This window comes from Uloborus diversus, chromosome 5 (assembly GCF_026930045.1).
Source record: "Uloborus diversus isolate 005 chromosome 5, Udiv.v.3.1, whole genome shotgun sequence".
Lineage (NCBI taxonomy): Eukaryota > Metazoa > Arthropoda > Arachnida > Araneae > Uloboridae > Uloborus > Uloborus diversus.
This window is the reverse complement of record NC_072735.1, coordinates 172,629,373-172,651,297: the sequence shown is the minus strand read 5'-3', so window position 1 is coordinate 172,651,297 and position 21,925 is coordinate 172,629,373. Positions and strand designations below refer to the sequence as shown.

Sequence of the window (21,925 nt, the reverse complement as noted above, 5' to 3'; positions counted from 1 at the left end):
CGTTGCTATTTATTTTTGTGTAAATGATATACTTTCGGAAACATCACAGCTTTCAACCAAATGACTAATTAAAGAGCACCGAATTTGGAAAATTAGTTGATCATGAAGACTATAAAATATAAAAAAAAAACTGACTACATGCTTATTTTATTGATATGAAGTTTTTATCTTCCTTTTGGAAACCAATTTCTGATCATTTGACTCCAAATTTTCCACAATCATTTGTGATATCAAATGACGATGATCGGCTGCTTTGAGAGTTTACAGAACACAGTTTTCAATGCCTAACATTAAACATAAGAAAAAGCCTCATGTATCAGATTCGTAATCCGCACGTGGCCCGCGGATCGTTGATTGAGCTCGACTTGTGTAAGCGTTAAACGTGTATCATGGATCAAATTGCGCACATGAAAAAAAGTTACAAAGGGGACTCCCCTTTATCTCGCAAGATGTTCGACAAATTTCTTAACGTAACTTCAGAAACGAAGAAAAGTACGCTCAAGTCATTTCAAGCCGAACTTTCCCATTAAAAAAAATATGCATGCTTCAACTATAGTGGCTTCAACACTCTAATTTATGATTGAAAGCTAGATAAAGATAAAACATTTTCTACATGACTCGAGCCGCACTTTTCCTCGTTTGTGAAGTCTTTTTCTTGGAATAATTGAAAACTACAGGAATACTTAAATTGTACTTTTTCTGACCCAGAAAAGTTTTTTATCCTTTTGAGTGCATTATGATAAGTGCTTAATACATTTTTTAAAACTCTGTTATTTATATATAAACGTAAGAATTTCACAGAAATACCTAAATCTAAATAAATTTTAACGCAAACGTTTTGTACCGCTCAAAATTAATGTAATTATAGGCGAAATACTGATATTTCTTATACTCTTCCACTTGAGTTATTACATGAAAAAACTAAAAAACAAATTCAATATTATTACTTGTAACAAAATCTGTAAACTATTAAAATTTTAAGCATCATGACAATGTTGCTAACTGAAAAGTTGTCGTATTTTACTGGTGGTACAGTTCAACTGGTTAGAAGAAAAATTTAAGTGAAATATAGTAGAAGGTAAATTAAACAGCTGTGCTCATTTTCCCAAGATCAACTATTAAACTGTCATATTTTTTCGAAAGTTATTAGTTTGAATTTCGCTCTTTTCTTAACCGTTTATCATAGATATTTTTGCATTTCATTTTCACATTTGAAATTTTTGCATGTATGAAATATATGAATACGTATTTAAAAACATCAATAGTTTTACCAGAAGATTGTACGTTACAAAAAAATACTAATTATGCAACAATCTTACCTCAAGCTTGCAATCTCTTTCACAAACAGCTCGGAAACGCAGTTATTTACTGTTTATACTGTGCATGGCATACTTGGATTCGTGTGTTTCATCTTCCAGCAACCGGTTACTTTACATTTTGCATTTGGAGCTGCTACCTACGGTGAGAACTACACGAATTGTGCATCTTGCTTCTTCCCATTTTTTTTTTTTTTTTTTTTTTAAACCCAGATAGCACTTTTGTGGCTCTGTAGTAGCAACTTCGCTTCGTGTGCCGGAGGTTGTGTGTTCGATTCCTATACATTCAATACCTCAATAACAGTTTCTTTTCCCTAAGCACCGTGCGTAGAATCCCTTCCTTTCTTTTGGAGTACTACAAGCTAGAAATTGAGACCGACCACTTCAGACTTTTTCTTTGATAAGGCCCTCATCTATGCACACGCAGATCTCGTAATGTGGAGAGGGGCGCCATTAAGCGACCCGCGGTCCTTAGTGGCATAGAAATCAAGCACTAGACAGTTTGGGATCTCCTGATTTTTTGCAGAGGGCACAAAACTTATAGATCCGGGCCTAGTGGTGCTTTGCCTTCGTTTTTACAAATGATAAAAATGACAATATTTCCAATTTGTATTTATACCAATCAAGTCAACACAAAGAGTATTTACAGCTTAAGATAAAGAAATTACACCCATGGCATCGTATTGGGAATCGAGCCCACGACCTCCCGCACCGCACACAAGCAGGCCCGATTACTCGGATAAAAGGCGCCCATACCTTTCACTTATTGCGCATTTTACAGTCTTATATACGACCGAGCACGATGAGCTTGAATTGGTCGCTGGGGTTACATAAAAATCGCGATAGCCTGATCGGTAAGGAGTTGGACTCGATAAACTTCAGAGTCGCGGATTTGATGCCAGCCAGTCGAGGGTCTTCCGTGTACGTCAGTGGTGAGTGGTGCGCTCAGTCGTGTTCACTAAGTTCTCCTCTAGGTTACCATTCCAAATAAGTACCTCCGGAGGACTGGATCAAGGGTTACTCGGCTACTGGTCTGGATCAAAAAACAGAGCAATCTCCAATGCCCATGTTAAACCACCTGTAATGGTAGGCACCAGAAATCGTAGGGCAGTGAGGGACCTACAGCTTTAAATATACTCCGAACCACTAAGATATGATCAGGTGAACAATGCTACCGATCGAATGTCCATGCAGTAATCAGGCACCGCCCCCATTTTTTATCGCTTCTTGATAAGGAATAATAAAAATATGCATCCCCAGCTATAAAAATAAGCATCATACCTAAATTATGAGAAAACTTTATTTCATTTTTAATATTCTGTAAATGTAACTAAAATAAATATAAATATTACGGGAAGTTTCTTCTCTGCAGATCTGTGAAGCGACTCGTATGCGAGGTGTGACGCTTCCAAGATTTTTTCTTTTTTTAATTTTGTAACATGAAATATTTTTCAGATTTAAGGCTCATTCGCAACTCCGGAGCTCGAATACGCTACCTTGCGGTGATTAACAATACTAAAGAAAAAGGTAAAGCATTCCGTTCCATGTGTTTTCTTTGGGGAAAATTACAGGCTTCAGATAGTTTGTGTTGTAATGTAAGGAAATGTAGAAAAAAAAGTTTCCCACAAGAAAAATTACTGTCATTCGTTAAGCTTCAAAGCAAGTTATAAGTTACGGCATGTGTTTGTTTTACCTTTTTCATCCGCCGTTAGACAGTGGCTGCAGCGAACTCTATAGTTTATTGGAGTTGCGAATAGGAGTGAATCAGATACTTTAGTTCAACACCGTAAAATAAAGGGAAAAAATAAGATCTTTCTAATGATTTTTTAAATATTGTAGGAGGGAATAAAGATCTAAGAGGCTCCCTTCTCGCTACTTTCCAAATTTTCACCTCTCTAGCCTAACAGAAGATTCTTAATGGTTAACATAACTCCCTTCCCCTGCAAATAAAAATAATAGCTACAAAACTGCTGAAAACAGAAAAAAAATTAATTTGAATTTTTGGCATCTTGACTTCAAATTATGTTTTTCGCAATCACGAGCGTGTATGTATGCGCGTATGTGTTTGTGTAGGCGCATGTGTGTGGGTGCGTGCGTGTGTGTGTATGTAAGCATGTGTGTGCATGTTGTGTACGCAGTGCTGTGTGTATACGGGTGTGTGTGTATGTATGCATGTGTGTGTGCATGTTGTGTATGCAGTGCTGTGTGTGAACGCGCGTGTGTGTAGGTGTTTGTGTGTGTGTATGTATGTAGGAGTGTGTGTAGGTGTGTGAGTTTGTATGCGCGTGTGTGTATGCGTGTGTGTGTAGTGGCATGCGTGTGTGTGAACGCAACCTGGAGACGGTTTTCGCTATAGGAGCAGCATCGTGAGGAGTTGGTCGACGGTGGTGCTGGCAGAGGGTGCTATTAGGAAAATAAAATGATAGCACGCCAAAACAGTCAAATGAGAACGATAAGCAATCGTGATTGCTCAAAAAAAGAAGGAAGGGGATTATCCCCAAAAGGTAGGGAGCAATGGGAGTTGGGAGAAAAACGACGGTCGTATTTGGATGTGGGAGATCAATTTTATGTAAAAGCATAAGTCAACAGAAAAAAAAGAGAAGCTTTTTCAAAGTTTATGTTTTCGAGACTGTGCATTGTATTCTTTCGAGACTGGAACTGGTTCACTATGTAATTCAAATGTCAAACACTATATATCGCTGTGAACACACACAAGAAAATAAACTCTCTGTAAGATGCATCATTTTATCCCATAACTTTATTGCCTCAGTGTTATAACCTGTCTGATACCCGACCGACGGACGTGACGAAATATATAATTTTCATCGTATGAAGACGATAAAGAGAGGAATTTGTCAATATATTTGCTATTTTCTACAAACAGTAAATTACAAGTACGTTCACACTGAAATTGCACAATTCATCTTCAAGGTATTAAAAACTATAACATCATTATATATTGTAGTTCGCTACAAAACAAATGTTTTTCCGACGACTTTTGCAGAGCGCGCACAGAAGAAAAGCATCTTTCAAGCCTTGTGCAATTTGAGTGCATAATTTAGAGAAATTTCTTGGCATCGGTGTCTGAGGTCGGACTAAAATGGCGCTGGCCTTAAGGGTTTTCCAATATGGCGCATGTGAGGGACAGTGACACGTCTCTATGGCTACATAATAAACTTGGTACCAGTAATGACTTATGGTCAGGTGGCTCTATTTGTTCACAATTAAACCAAGATGTTTTAAAGAACATTCGAGAATGTTTTTTGGATCTACAGTCCCAAGTTAAACTAAAATTGCTCTTATCATTTCTTCACATCCCGAGGCGAAACGTCGAAGAGGTAAGTCAACATATGTTTTTTTTCTCCTTTTCGTTTAGAGACTTTATAATCGTTTAACGTAAAACTAATGCAAAATGTATGATAAACTGTTATGAATGCAATGTTTGTTCTTGCTTGTGCGACGTAATATTTTCATGGATGCTAATGTTTACCTTTGGTGGAAAGTAGAGCAATGACTTGCCAAAGGGTGTGTGGCCCGTGTTTTACATTACTACCGTCGTAATGTTTACAAACTTTGCGGCGTATTTGTTTACAGCAGAGTGATGAATGAAAACAGCTTGATGACGATCAATGATTCTATAGTTTTTGGTAATTCATATCTTCCACGCATTAATTATTAAATTACACATTTTGTAATTATTATAACAATCGTAAGATAATATATGAATTTGCAATTTTTTGTGAAATATTTTTTCTACCAATGGTTAAGACCTTCAAGTATGAAATATCTGAGAAACATTTTGAATAAGTCAAATGTTTCGACCAAACTTTTTTTTTAAATTTCAGTTCAAATATTTCAAAAGCTTATGATGAACCTCTCATATTTTTTTAATGCGAAAGACGACTTACAATAGCTGTTGAATTCACTTTAGCATTCATTTGAGTTTGATGAGAGGAATTATAGTTATGTTTTATTTATGCAAGTGTTATTATTCTGTATGAATCAACATCCTTAGTGCTGGATAAATTTAGTCTACAGCTCAAAATATTATTATTTTCGAAAATATATTCTCTTTGGAGTTCATAGCATTAAAAATTGACACATTTCTCACTGTGTTGTTCTTTCTTAACATTCTACATCAAAACTAAATGAAGTGAAGGGAAAGTAGAAATTGTTTCTTCTTTTATAATTATTGAAGATACAGTAGACCCTTGTTTTACACAGGTTTATTTTACACGGTTAAAATTATACTCGGTTTAAGATTTGAAACCTTTATTTTATTTTACGTGGATGCGGCAATGCAAACAAATAAACTTTCCCCTCTTTCAAAATACGAATTCCTAAAGATTGCAGTTTGCGCATAAAAACTGCTCAGGTTCAGAACTCACTGGAAAAAGAGCTTTTAGGAGTGACAAAGGTGGCCAAAACCAACAAGGATACCGACATTGGTGACACACAAGCAAAAACGTTCACATTGAAACTTTTGAGCCATTCCTAGACAATAGGAATGATACATTCAGTAAATTACTGCCCATTAGATGACTGAGCTGGCAGTGTATTTCATGAATAGAAATGATCTTTCTGATTTGCTAGTGAAAGAAGATTATATCATGGAAACAACGCAAGTGGTCATGGATGTGTTAATATTCTGCAAAGAATTACAGTAACTCCCACGTAAAACGAGGGTCTACTGTATACATTCTCAACTCAGAGCAACAGTAAGATGTCTGATACAGAAATAACACTAAGATATCTTACTTTTGCTCTGAGGCGATAAAATGCTATTAGTAAGGGGAGGTGGAGCACGTTAGTCCGCTTTTTGACTTACCACTTTTTATCCCATCAAAAAATGTAATGATTAGTTCGATTTTCTACAATAACTTTCACTAAACACTTCTCAACAACACAGATTTTTTTGGAAGTGTTGAATTGATAAACTTTTTTTACATTAATTTTTTAACAGAACCTCGTAAAGTGAACCAACGTGCCCCACGGGTGGGGGACGTTGGACCGCATAACTCAAACAGCATTTGTAATAATTTTAGTGACAAATATACTATTAAACTTTGTAACCACCTTACTCTCTGTTGTGTGTAGAGTGAAAGATATTCAGTTTAAAGATCAATATAACATATTAAATTGATTTTTTGATAAATAATCTTTATTTAAAAACAGCAATAAGCATTAACCATTAGTATGCAATTATTTTTTAAAAATCAAAAGAAAAATCATAGTATATTGTTACAATTATTGAGATTTAAGAGCAAAAAAAAAGTTTTAAAATTATGTTGGGTAGATTGGTTGAGTCCAACGTGCCCCCACAAAGAGTCGACCAACCTACCCCACCTTCTTGGTCTGAAAAAGTGATCTCATAATTTTTTTCTTTTTGACAAAAAAAATGAAAAAATTGCCAATCATATTGAACTAAAGGAACTTACTTTAAAAAAGAGTTCAATTTCCTCCCCCCCCCCCCCCCCCCCCGCAATCTTGATGAAAACCATTTTAAAAAATTAGGTTACAGTTTTCTGAATATTACGCTGGAGTACTGAAATAATACTTACTGGAATAAAATTTGTTCAGTATAACTACCATGTGATTTCATTGTAGGATTTGTAGGACCATAGGTGCTATTTGTTGGTCATAAAATAAATTAAAAAATATTAATAGTATCAAATTTATTGAGACCAGTTCAATATTTTACCCCACCTTCCCCTACTGCTTTGATTTCTGGTGTTTAATTCATTTATTCATCATTCAAACAACCACAGCTGTGCTGCAGGCTCATCATTATTCTCATAAATTACCCTATCACTTGTTGTAAAACTCTTGTTTAAGTTAGTTACCTATATAATTTTTCGTTATTTATGCAAAACTAGCTGAAGTTAATTGCAGAACTTAAGAAGTAAGCAGTTACAAGAGCTAAAGTCAGTTGCAGATCCTGGAAGGAGAAAAAATAGCAAATTTCAGAAAAAATCTGAGGAAGGACCACATAATCCTCTCCTCAACATCATAAAATGTCGTCAATATTTGCATTTTTAGGCTTTTCATCAGGTTCAAAAATATTTTTTTATGGAAAACCTAGCTTCCCAATGTCATTAATGATTGTCTAAAATTGTGGTTTCATAGCCTTGTCAGGAGAGTTTTACATCCCCCCCTCCCACGGTCTGTCTCTCCTAAAATTTAAAGTAGAATTTTCGCCTATGTTTGAAAAAAAATTTTTAAGCCGCCTCAACATAAATTTCTTTACCCGATATGTATCTAAGAGCAGAATTAAGTGCTGTGGCTGCTTAAAGGGTTAAGAAACTTCATACATCTCTAGAAAAGTCCTTATATTTTTTGTTTTCTAAAAATTAACCATGATAATGTTTTCTGCCTTGGGTGTCTTTCCTTTGGGCAAAAGAGGAAGTTATGAAATTAATTTTTATTCTTTTATATACAGTTTGCTCTCTGTTTAACGACTTTCAAGGGACCACAAAAAATCGTACTTAAGTAGGAAACGTCCTTAAATAGAATGCTTTTAATACTATAGTGTACCAAATGGGACTGTCAAAAGCCGTCGTTAAATAAAGAAAGTCATTAAATAGAGCGTCGTTAAACAGAGAGCCAACTCTATGCAACTTTTCGAAAAGCAGCCAAAATTTGAAATATTTTTATTTTTTCACTTTTATTGGTAACTGAATAACGATCTTCTTTTGAAAACTGCATGAAGGTTGCCTTCGGTATTAATTTTACCATGATTTTAGTGTTAATTTTCTGTTATTATTTTCAGTGGAAATTAGAGCTTGAAGAGATACTTGAAGTTGCTCTTGTTGACAGTGACCAATGGGTTTCCATGCTGGCAGAGCTCTTAAAATCCTACCCCAGTACTGGTCTTTTAAATTTCCAGATTGAAGAAAATGCGTCTGTCTTCACAGATGTTGTAAATGATCTTAAGAAAATAGGTTAGTATGAAAACATTGATGTTTTTTTATATATATCTACTAATGAATGATGCTAATTTATGCAATTTTTAAGTTCAAAGGTAAGCAATAAGCAGCAAAATGAAATGCTTAATAAAGTTATGAAAGCAGATACAAAATTATTCCATTGGAACAATTGTTTTTTAATTATGTTTTATTTGTAGCAAAATTACTAGCTCTGTTTCCTAAAAATATATATATATTAACCATGGGAAAATAAGATGAACTGCGGAAAGAATTAGTTCCTTGTTCTTCTAAAACCACACAAACTGATTCCAGAATTTAAACAACATAAATTGCTAATAAAATCTAAATTTTATGAAAGGAAAACTTTTTTTTTTTTTTTTTGTCCATTTATCTCCATTCTGAACCATCTGAGTTCAGGAGAAGCGTAACTCGATTTCCAATTCTTCAAACTTGTCTTAAGTCTTCTTTGAAACAGCACCTGTATCTCAAACTTTTTCAAGTTTGTCCACGCACTTTTTTGCTACTTTATGGGTTATTTGTTCCATGTCAGATCAACACTTTCCACCTCAGATTTTTCTAAAGCATGGTGTGCTTCCTTCCTCCCTTTGTGGTTAGAAACAACCCCTTTATTATTTTTTTTCTTTCAATTTAAATGCGTTTTAACTTTTGAAATTTTGATTTTACACTTTTTGTCATTTTTGGGGCTCTCAAACCAGGATTGTCCAATTTTTTCTGGGTCAGAAAAAGCCACCCTGGACTGTTTTGTCCACATTTGTCATATCAAATTCACATGCATCAATGCTCTTATATTTTTTACTACAAAATTACTAGATAACTAAAATCGTAAAGTTTGTTGAAAAAATATTTTCAAAATTCTGATTCAAATAAAATATAAATCCAATTTAAATTAAAAAATCATACTTTTTTAGTTTATAAAGAAAAATCAATCTTTTTTACATCCTAGTTACTGATCAAATTTTTCCCACTGTCCCGGATTTACGAAAATATGGACAAAATAGCAACCCTGACTTAAACTGAGCTGTTTTTATAAGGAAAAAATTGTTTTTTCGCAACTAATACTATAATCTTTTCAAAAAATTTTATGTGAATTTGAAACATTTTATAAAAAACTTTATTTTTTTAAGCATTCTTTTAATCTTAGTTTTTCTAAAAATTCATTAAAAGTTAGGAATTTGAAACTTTTGATTTTTTTTTTTTTTTTTTTTGGTTGAAAAAAGCATTGTCAAAACTTAATTTTCCACATGGTCAGCTTTAAAAATCAGGATTTTTTTAATAAAAAATTATCCTGAATATATACTCTTACTTATCCAATGAAAGTTGAGTCTTTTAGGGATTCTGTCACTCCTTCCATATTCTTCGAAAAGATTTAAAGCATCATTGAGCAATCTCTTCTGTCTTTAAAAACAGAGTTGCTAGCAATAATACCAAATATTTGAATATGAAGTGTGTTGAATATTGAACTCAAACATATAAAATTTACTTTTCAACCTATTGTTTTCAAACTGAAAAAGATAAAAATTATTAAAAATATGTAGACTTTCTGAAAATAAGAGGAATGAAATTTTAAAGCTTGCATGTAACAATTTATGCGTAGAGATTACTTCATTTTAGTCCAGACAATGTAAAAATTAAAAGTTTAATCCAATACCAATGTATGAAGCAACTTCTAGCACTTTCATGATTTCCTTTATGTTCTTATTTTTGACAAATAAAAATGTATATCCCCCCCCCCCACCATTGCTAAGAAAAAAATGTAGAAGTTATGATAATGTACCTCTCATAAGCAATGAGTTTTTTTTCTTTTTAATAATAATAATAATGTAAATAAGAAAGTAAATTAATATTTACATGGAAAAAATACCTTTTGTCAAGAATTCCAACCCCCTCCCCCTGACTTTAATGATATATTAAGCAAAGTAATGTTAATGAAAGCAATTTAAAATTACTCTTTGAAGTATTACTTTTAATGGAATTAATGATATATATTTATGATTCTACAAATATAAAATGTGCCGAGAAATTACTTTGCATGCAAAATTCACCTTTTATGATCTGAAAACCTTTAGCTGAAATCAGAGTGACCCGTCCTGTGTCCCTATATCTTTGTACTGAGTAAAAAAAAAGAAACATGTGACTTTGAGAGAAAAATTAATTCACCTTCACTTGGCAATTCCTGCACAATAGATCTCTAAAGCAAAAAGAGCACCTGTTGAGCCAATGTGCGACAAAGGAGGTACACATGAGAAAATGAGTTAGCTTGTGTTCTTTTGTTGTACTGTACTTTTTTTTCTCTCAATATTTTTGATTAAACAGTGCATATTGTGCTTAAAAACTTTCAAGTTCTGTAATTTTTTCTGTTATATGTACCCATTAAATTAAATATTCGATAGTTTTTAATCTTAAAATGTTGAAAACCGAAACTAGCGCTAAGTCGAACTTCCAATGAGTCGAAATTTTTTGCCGGTCCCTTTAGATTCGAGTTATCCCGAATTGACTGTATTTTGCACTTTTGATGAAATTGGGATTGTTTTATTTCAGTGAGAAAACACAGTGATCAGGTTATGCTTCCTCTTGAATGTTTATATCTGAACAGAACGGCATTGACGTCTGTCGTGGGGCAGCTACCGCAGCCCATAAAGCACTTTGCTCTGAAGCAAAAACCCAAGTCGGCTACACTGAGAGCAGAACTTCTGCAAAAGTGTAAGTAATAGTTAATTGTACCCTAATCAATCAATAGTTGCACTGCTAAAATTATTATTGTTGGTTCTCTATTCAACAACTTTCAGGGGACCTTTAAAAATTGTCCTTAAGTAGAAAACATCTTTGAATAGAATTTTTGAACACATTTCAGCAGGGTTCACTGATATATATTAGTCGATATATATCATGATATATACCACAATATATATCCGATATTTATTTTGAAAATATCATGATATTTTGACATTTTCAATATTTATTTTTTCAACTATGGTATTTTCAAAATAAAAAGTATATAAATCATAGTAATATTGTTCATTTATTATTAAAAATAACCAAAAAGTTATGTACTATATTTTTATCATGTATAATGCATCATTAATATAACAAAATATTACTATATTCCTTTTCTACTCGTATTTTATGTTCATAAAATTATCAATAATGTAACAGTTGTAATTCATATTAAAAGTGCCTAATTAAATATAAACGTTGCTCAGGAAAAAAGAAAATGTCTTATGACTGTGCACTGACTAATGCATATTATTTATTTCTGAATCATAATACTGTGTAAAAGTAGCTAACAGAAGAAAAATGAGTGAAACAGCTAATGTTGAATGAACTTCACTAAAATTGATAGAAATGTAAAATGAAATATTAGATAGAAATAATGAAAAAAACCTTAATTTTAAATGTATATTGTAATTATAATGTAAGAAAATAAAGAGTGATTTTCAAATGCATTTACTATTTTCAAGACTTTAGTTTGTGCTAATTGAAAATATCAGATATATATCAAAATATTTGATATTTATCAAAATATTTGATATATATCAAAATATTGGATAGTTTCGAAAATATCGTAATATTTTCTAACCTTGCATTTCAGTGATATGCTCGAAACTGCTAAAAGTCATCTTCTAATAGAGATAGTTGTTAAACAGACAACTAACTGGTATTTTTCTTTTATTCTTGGCATCACTCTCAAATGTTTTATTGTTGTGCAGAAAGTTACAGCTTGAACCGCTATTTTTTTTACATGTATGTTACATGTTTATTTTATGACTGAATAATATTAATGCTTCATTTTATGATGTAACTTGTGTTCCTTATCTTTGTTCCTTATTTTTGGCTAATCTGAAGATTTGTACACTTTTTGTTCTGTCCCTTGGAATGTATTCACAAGCCTTTATTCCATTATTCAGATTCTTCCGAGTACTCGTTCTTTTTCGCACAAATGTGCAATTGAGGGTAGAATTAGTCTTGTGATTGACACCGAGAACGGGAGAACAGGTTAATATGAAAAGGTTGATGTCACTAAAAGTTGTGGTCAAGCATTGACGTAGTTATCGAGGATCTTTTGCATCCTCATAGACTATAGCTCTGCTCATGCGACATTTTTTAGGTTTTGGGGAATTGGCCGACGAACTGTACAGTTTATAAAAAATGACAAAACGAACAACTGCAAATTTTACATTTTTATTAAATTACAATGCATAAACTCAAATTATGTTCGTATTTATTCATTAGTATTACTGTTTGACCATGGATTGTATGTATTTCGGCAATCTGCCAAGTAAAGACGATTCCATGTGAATGAATCTAGCAGGGAAGAAGGGAAAATAACAATGGGATTTTGATGCACGCGTTTTATAATGTCACTAGTGCGGTACAGATGTGATATACACCCCCCCCCCCCCCATTTGGCGACATCCGATTTTTTGCACAAAATTGAAATATTTTTCTCGCCAATGAGGCGATAATTTTTTAAGCATGGCATCCCTGGTGAAACTAACCTGTGGTTGGCAACGCGAAGGCAAACTTGTTCGAACTTGTTTACTTGGGTTTTTTACTTGGTTTTACGCAGGAGAGATATGTGTTGTTTTGTGCAATATACCTTACAGGAAAGTTTATTTTGTGTTAGTTTAGATTCAGTAGTTGTGTTTTGAAGTAAAAACATTAGAAAATGCCAGTTTCTTCAAACTTGAACGTTAATTAAAAGTTAACTCCAACGTGGTGTGTATCTGTAACATGCCATTGTCATATGATGTTTTGTTTTGGACTGAGTGTGAGGATTTATACCATAAAAAGGTAAGTCCTTTATTTTAGAATTCAAAAAAAAAAAACTCGCACTTCCGAAATTCTTTGTTTTTTACAAATCCTTCAGGGTTCTTGTAGTTTTTAACTTTATTTTTACTGTATGTCAATTATTTTTACAAAAATAGTACGGTTATTTTGTTCTAAAAGTTCATTCTTATCGATGCCACGAATTATTTAGACCTATTAACGTGCCTCCTTTAGGTACTGAATTTCTGAAAATAAGTTGACTCCAGCATTTTATAAAAATATAAAGGTGTTATTTTATGTAAAATATAATAGGTATTTTGTGAGTATGTCTGTATAGGAAATAAATGAATGGTATTTTTATGTTTAGCATGTTTTGTTAGACATTTCTACTTTTCATACATACATCGAAATTTGAGTAACTAAGCGCTTTTTTGGCTGAAATAGTTATGGAATTTGGGGTTTTCCGCTTTAAACATCGCGATTTGAATCGCTTTGCTCTTTTTTAGCAGAGTATAAGAAAAGTTTTTGTTCGATGAAATGGTGAACTGTTATAGTAATTTGTTCATTTAAGCATTTTAAATATTTTCTAGTAATTGTTCTTTGTGTACAAAACCTTTCTAGTTTCTGGTATTTTTGAAGCGTATATTCGTGATGTTTTTTGTTGTGGTTTTATGTTGTTTTTATATATATTGTGTTCTGAAGTGCTTTGATCATGTTTTTTTATCTGATTTTTTCCTGTTGGCACTAAAAAAAGCATCGCTAAAAACGATGTATGACATATGTTGTCATACATCGTTTTCTTGGCGACACTTTCTTATCGCCAACAGGAAAAAGTCGCCAAGGGTGGGGTATATCACATCAGTTCCCACTAGTGCCTTATTCATTTATTGCATTCTTGAAAATAAAATAAGAAGAAACAAAAATAGTTACTATGGAAACAACAAAAAAAATAATAAAATGTTTTCATTTCGTTCAGGAACGTAAAAGCAAAATGGTAAGTTCAAAACTTTGTTGTGAATAAATAAATCAATTAATTTTTGCCGTGAGAATATACATCGAATATACTTTAGATTTAAAAAATGTTGCTGTGAGCAAATTTTCATTTTTACAAAACTAAGGCTAAATAATATAGAGAGGCAAAAGTGCACATCTGAAACAAACCAACTAACGTCCCTATAAAGTAATAGATGCGTCCATTTCCGCCTATAAACCGGATATTAGCCTTTCCATGTAAACAATGGTCAGACAGTAGTAGTGTAATATTAGTATTAGTATAACTGATGTTAACTTATTGCATTTAAGCTTTTTTTTTGGGGGGGGGGGTTGGATTTCAGTTATGTACGAATCTCACTTGTGTGTGAAAATTTCGCTGTACTTTGTGGTCGCATATAAATGAAAGGTCACTGTATTTCTATTAGAAATTTTTAATTGTAAATGAGTATGGTGTTTGCTGGGTTTTTTTTTTTTTTTTTTTTGATATAATTTACCTTGAGTATGTAAATTAAACCACAAAACAATGCACCCTTCCTCCCTCTGCTCTGGAAGAAATCAAAGTGCTGGGCCAGGGCAGAGGGTAAAATCTTTTGCATTATTTTTATAAAACTGATAACTAAGACTAACAAGCCTTTGAAATAGATAATTACGCCTGGTAACATTTGTATCTACATTAAGCCATGACTTTCTATTACATTTTACGCAAGAGTGTTTTGTATTTTTACTAAAATAACTGCCTTGTTGTGCTCATGTTGCTTATAATGTACTGACAAATTTCTTTGTCTTCCTTTCTTTCAGCTATGGATGCTGCCACCAACTCTAGAAAGAATTCCACAACTCCCTCCGTTCCAATACGGTGTAGAGGCCTTATCAAACCACTCAATGATGCAAGTGAGAAACTTTTATTATTGCTTCTCGACAGGGTTCGCCGATATATATCACGATCTATATCCAATATTTATTTTGAAAATATCATATTTTGATTTTTTTTTCTTAAACTATGGTATTTTAAACATAAAAATTATATTAATCATAGTAATGTTGTTCATTTATTATTAAAAATAGCCAAAAAGATATACATTGTATTTTTATTATATATTCATACATCATTAATACAGCAAAGTAATAATTTATATTTTTTTTATTTTACATTCATTTTTACTATTTGTAATAAATGATAGTAAAAGTGCCTAATAAAATGCTAAAGGTTGATCAGAAAAATATAAAATGTCTTATGACTGTTCATCAACTAATGCATATTTTTTATTTCTGAATCATATAGCTGTAAAAGTAGCTAACAGAAGAAAAATGGGTAAAACAGCTAATGCTAAACTTGTTTCATCAAAATTGACAAAAATGTAAAATGAAATATTAGATTTAAATGAGAGAAAACTTAATTTTAAGTCTATATATTATAATAATAATATAAGAAAATAAAGAGTGATTTGAGGATGCATTTACTATTTTGAAGACTTAAGTTTGTGCTAATTGAAAATATCGGATGTGTATAAAAATATCTGATATATATATATATAAAAATATCGGATATTTTCGAAAATATTATTATTTTCGAACCCTGCTTCTCGACCAGGAGTGAATTTTTATTCAGGGTTTTATTTTATTAGTTTTACTAATAAAATAAAACATTATTTTATTAGTTATTAAACTTTTATTTTATTAGTTTTATTCAATTTACTTTTATTTATTTTGTTTGTGTGTGTGTGTCGCATATTTTTCTTTACCTGAACATATAATACAGAAATGTAACTTGTAATACAATGTATTCCTTCCTAGGTTTAAAAAAAAAAAACTGATTTTTTTTTCTTTCTTTTCCTTATTAAGGTTTTGTGAATATTAAGTTAAAACCTTTAGGTTCATAAATAAACTAATTTTTGAAAATAATGGGAAAAATTATGTTTAAAATTAATTATATATTTTAAGGAATTATTTATATTGAACTAGAAAATTTTTTGAAGAAAAGACATGTATACTCATTTTGAACTAAAACTTTGATTTCAAATTTGTATTGATATTTTAGATAATTGTTAAATAAAATATTTTTTTATAATTTTAAAGTTATCTCAAAAACTTTTAAAAAAATAAATAATTTTATTAGTTAAAAAAGCAATGCATAATGTAAAAAAAAACCTTTTTTTTTATCACTGCCCTTTTATAAGTTGACCACTAAAGTACTGCACTGCGATTTTGCTGTTTTGGTTATATATCGCCAGAATAATGTACCTACTCCATTTAAATACCTTTTTAATGATACAAACTTCTTGATCGTGCTCATATTAGAAGTAAGTTAAAATAAGCTTTAAAAATGTAAACCTAGTTTGATCAGGTATGATTTTCCCCTTTAAATTGCAATATCTCAAAATTGTATTTTTGAAAATGTTTCTTTTTCTCAGAAACTAAAGAGTGTTTGGCTTTGAAATTTTTACCACCTATTCCATGCATCTAATTGCATATGCTGAAGTAATTTTTTTCTCATATTTGAAAAATATTTTTTGATAGAGCTGATTTCGTGTTGCAAAATGGCATTTTTTGAAAAAAATACAGTGACTTACACATTAGAATTTAAAAAAAAAATCTTTCTTTCTGTAAAATTTTGCTTCAGTATGGAGAAAAGAGTGTACTTAAAATACAGAAAAAAATTCATAATTGTATCTTTAATAGATTTTCAGAAAAAGGTACATGAACCTGTACAAGTTAGCATTGATGGTATAGGGGTATTGACTCCCCTTAAAGGATGTGAAGAAACACTACATTTTTAAGCTGTGGTCGGAAGTAACCTGCTACAAGTAGTTACACTACTGTAGTAGCTACATTTTTTAGCAGTTTGAAGTATAGCTCACTACTTTTTTTTTAAAAAAATGTATAGTGAGTAGCTCGATCAGGGTTGGCAGGTTTCTGCCAAGGCGGTAAAAACCACTGGTAGAAACCGGTTAAAACCGGCATGGCAAAAACCCCTTTCTGCCACATTTATGGCAGAAACTCAAAAAATGACATAAATGCAATTCCTGACATACAATAGAAAATGTATAAGAAAAATAATTAAATATTAACCCAAATACAATTTATTTACAACACTATCACCATTCAAAATCAAATTTTACATTGTTTTCACACTGCAGCAGCCTGTAACAAAATACAAGTTTTGACGCTGTTTCTAAACCTAAACAATTTCTTAATTTGTTGTGCACAAAGGAGAAATTTGAGAAGATTCTTTCAATCCCATCAAAACATCGATGTTAGAAATTAAAACATCGATCTTTTTATCAATGTATAACATACATTTTTGAATATACTACACTAATTTAAGCAATACAAAAGAATACGTATCCGACGAATATATTGAAAATACTGAACCTCAAATCATGAATATAATTTAATAAGAATAATTTCGCAACAGCTTGGTATTATAGTTGGGCAAAAATTGATAATAAGACAAGCACCGGTTAATACAATCTAGTAATAGTAATAAGGAAATATTTTCAAACTGAATTGAACTAAAAGTAAATTTACATCAAAAAAGAATCTAAGAAAAAATGCATCATGCACTTACCGTCAGTTGAATGATGATGAGAAAAAGTTGTGTTAATTATTTTAAAAATACAAAATTAACTCTAATAATAATTTTTAAGAGTAAGAAATATGTGTTGTACTGTTAGTTAATAATTAAACACAAATTTAAGGTAATAGACGGACGACTTGATGGAGGAAATTGATAAGTAAGCCCGAATATTGGTGTTGACAGTTTGGAGAAAAAGAAGCTTCCTTACTTTGTCCCCCCAGAAGGGCATTTCTCTTTTCGCAGACTATCCCACCAGTCTGAGAAACATCTCTTTCGATGGAACAGAAGTTTCCATCACTATCAAATGCGTATAGGATTTTCCTTTAGTTTAAGAACTGGAGCCTTGAAATAGACTGCAAGTTCTGGCACCAGACTATCAGTGTCAGGTTCTTCCAATAGCTTTGATCTCTTTTTTACTCTCTAGTTAATCTTTTACTATCTTGTAGTGATCTTCCCAAAAATCATTCTCTACGCAGAAAAATTGTTCTTATAAAACGGGTGCAAAAAAGGATTTTTTTTTTTTTTTTTTTTTTTGGCAACTCCATAAGTAAACTTAATTACCTAGCGAGAAGATTGGAGCAAAATTTTATGATAATTTTCAATTAAAATGCAAAAACATCAGCATCGGAAAAACATCGAAACCAAAACATCGCTAGTCCAAAAACATTGAAAGTAAAACATCGATGTTAAAAACATCGATGTTTTAACAAAAAAGCGATGTTTCCAAAACATCGACATCCATGTTGCACCCCTAGTTTCAACCAATGAAACTCTTTACATTTATGAGTCAGTGAATCTAACCAATTATATTGTTTCTTACATACAGCAAAGTTGAAGACTGTGTTAGTACTTATATAATTGGATTATTAGCTTTCCATAGAAATCAAAATGGGGGGGAGAGCTCTTTGTTCTTTGAGAATAGCTTTATTCAGTTATATTAAGTGTAAAATGACAAGTTTCTGAATTTTAGAATTTAATGAAATAAAAAAAAAATCTGTATTTATTTAAATATTTGATATATCACACTATATATTAAATTCAAACAAAATAATTATAAACAAACTAAAAAATTTGTTACTTACAACATTACAAGGCTAAAATTTCTAACACATAGCAATTTCAACTACAATAAATTTTACTTTGCTTTAGAAATGTCAGTCTTGTTATTTAACATATTTTTACACTAATTATTAAATAACTATTATATTAAGTTTTTGCAATGACGAAATGAGTTATATATTTTATTTTACTTCATTGCCTGTTATTAAGTAATTACTAGAGCTATTAAAAACGTTTTCTAGTTTTTGCCAGTTTCTACCAGTTTCTGCCGGTTTTTACCGGTTATAACCAGTTTCTGCCACCGGCAGGGCAAAAACCAGTTTCTGCCAGCAAAAAGCCAACCCTGAGCTCGATACAAAAAAAAATAGTAGTTTGTAGTGATTTCTGGAAACTACTTTTAAATTAAGTTAGAAAACAAAAAAAAAAAGCATTTTGTCATTACGACAGAAAGAGGGTGGTGTCCAGATCCAGGCCTCTAGCGTGAAGTTCAAGATTAATTAATCAGATCCTATAAAGTTAATTCCAATGTAACAAAATTAAAGTTTTTCTCCTTAGTTTAAAAGACGTTTTCCTCATCTAATGAATTTTATGTATATGTATAACGATGTAAAAGTTGAATCAAATTATAACTGCTTCTATTTATATTTTTCAAATAGCCGAATTGTAAAAATTTTAATCTTGCGACATTTTAAGCCTTTCTTTCAGAGAATATTTGTAAAAAATGTTTTCTTTTTTAAAAAAAAAAAAGAAAGAAAAAAATGATAATTCTAAAAAATGTTCCATGTTTAAAAGAGATTAATCTGAAGTAATTAATTTATTAATCTGAGCAACTTTTCGATTTTTTCGTTAAATCAACTTTGTGTGTGTATGCTTTTTATTTACTTATTTATTAAAAAATAGAGAAGTAGGGACTACATTTCAAAAGTGGTTTGTAGTTGCTGCATTTTGAAAGAAGTAATTGTAGCTAACTACATTTGTAATCAAGTAGTTGTAGTTCACTACAAAAAAAAAAAGTTTTTCCAACCACTGATTTTAAGTAGTTAATACTTTTGTGGCATGCCTAATATATCTATATTTATAGCTCCCTTACGAGGCATTCCAAGTCGAGTCACACCAGGGGGTTTCAAGTCTCGTACCAGTCCCTTGGGGAGGCTAAATTCCACCCCTCCCAGCAGAGTGCCCCCCAGGACACCAGCAGGAAGAAAAGATGGCGGAATCAAGGTGAACTACCTCTACGTAGCATCAAAAATAATTACAATGTTTTAAGATTTGTCTATTGCAATTAAGTTCTCGAAACAAGCAAATGATACAGCAGGGTTCGCGTTTACGCGCTATAGCGGGTTTTTTACGCAAATTCGCGGGAAAGGGACGCAACTTCCGCGAAAATTCGGGTCCTAGGGACCCAGAACACCCAAAAGATAAAAACCAGAAAAAAAATTGTGAAAAATGCTGAAGATCTACAGGAGAATCAACAGAAAAGGATTAAAATGACCCTATCTCTTTATCAGCTATTCAAACACACCCCTACTGTTGACCAGTCAATGGAATTTTAGTGATAAGACTGGAGCTTACAGTGACCTCCTGGGCAGAGCTCAAGGAGCAAAATATTGCAAGTTCATAAATAGCCCATTGTACTGTATTCTAAGAATAAGTTCTCCCTCAACTTTTATCTTGGGGAAATTCCTGAAAACAACAATAAAGATCAAAAGTAAGAGTGGTTTCAATGCAATCTTCAGGATTGATACAGGACAACTGAGTAGTAAAAGCTTATTTTGCATTCACCTAACCAGAATTACTTTTGAAAATTGTTATCTTGCATCCTCAATAAAAGGATGGGTGGAAAAAAAAATGGCGAACATTTTCCCGATCGCGCAAAACACAAAAGTTCTGAACTTAACATTTTTCTTGTTAAATTACTTATGAATATGAATTTTATACAAAAGCACTTTAACCTTGTTCATTTTCTAGTAATTCACCTATTTCTGAGGGGCTATTTTTATTTGGACTTGCAAAAGTCACGTATTAATCGATCGCGCCATTTTGAAAATGGCGAAATTTTTAAAGTAGCACCAAAGCCAACACAGATATTTTAAAAGAGTTAAAATGAAGTCAAATTTTCTAATTTAAGATTGCAAATGAGCAATATTCATACTCATGTGAGAAAATGTTTCGTTTTTTGCGATCGCGATTTTTGCGTTGGATGAATTCGCTTGCGATTTTTTTCTATTTCTATGAAATTGCCATTGATAATTGATGGAGGGGGGGGGGGCTGTTTGCTTTTTTTCACCTAGAAAAATGTTCATGAAAGCAAAGGTTAAGGGAGTGCTTTCTACTTGATCAATCAAAGGCATTTATTTTTTATTTCATGGTAAAATCCAACTTTAGAGTAAATTTTGAGTTTACCTCATTGTAACTGACTAAATAGTTTCTCAAATAACTAAATCTTGCAAGTGTATTATTTGAACATATGATAATCACAGAAAAAAGGGCAAAATTAACCAATTTAGTTTATTTCATACCTTTTTCAAATAACTATGTGGATAGTTTCTTTTCCCTAAGTATAAATAGTTGTATATTATTCAATTATGTGCTATGATTTTCTGTTTAAAATTTAAGGGACTCATTTTTTCCGCCAAAGGACCCAAATCTGTTTCATTAATGGGTCCTTGGGACCCAAGTTACGGATAGTTGAGCGCGAACACTGTACAGTTTTTATTCATTGATGGACTTAAACTAAATGATTCTAAAATCATTAATTGATATTGCAGTAGAATACCTTTATAATGCCGACATATATAACACAATTCTCTGTAAAAAGCACAACTCTTCAGAAGTAAACAATAGGTTTTAAAGTTTAAAAAATCCCTCTGTTTTGCCTTAACATAAAAATTGTTAGGCAAATTAAATTTTGAAATAGTTTTTTATCTTTCTATCTTAATTCAAAGCTTTTAAGTGAAAATTAATATTTTCAGTAAAAAGAAAATACCAGTCTGGTATTACCAGATGACTCTTGAAAATGCAGCTGTTATGCAAACCATGAAGCTACCAGAAGTGCAAGATAATTCACTTTCTTTCGATTGTGAAACGTATTTATTTGTGAATGACTAATTCTCTAATTAGTGCTTTGCTGTTCATTGCAATAAAATCCATTCTGAAGTGCTAATACATAGATATATTCTGAATATTAGTTTCAAAATTTGAAATTACCTATATAACGCCAAAATCTGAATAGCGCAAAAGCTCTGGTCCCAAGGTGTGCATTAGAA

General features: G+C 31.7%; 1 protein-coding gene across 1 annotated transcript in view; it reads left to right on the top strand.

The window, feature by feature from the left end:
- The first annotated feature begins 4,444 nt into the window (after nt 1-4,444).
- Nucleotides 4,445-21,925, top strand: part of LOC129222112 (negative elongation factor A-like) — a 31,264-nt gene continuing 13,783 nt past the window's right edge. Inside the window, exons 1-5 of the mRNA XM_054856557.1 lie at nt 4,445-4,654; nt 8,086-8,257; nt 10,802-10,963; nt 14,822-14,914; nt 19,741-19,880. Coding sequence (XP_054712532.1) covers nt 4,445-4,654; nt 8,086-8,257; nt 10,802-10,963; nt 14,822-14,914; nt 19,741-19,880 — 777 coding nt within the window. The remainder of the gene's footprint in view (nt 4,655-8,085; nt 8,258-10,801; nt 10,964-14,821; nt 14,915-19,740; nt 19,881-21,925) is intronic.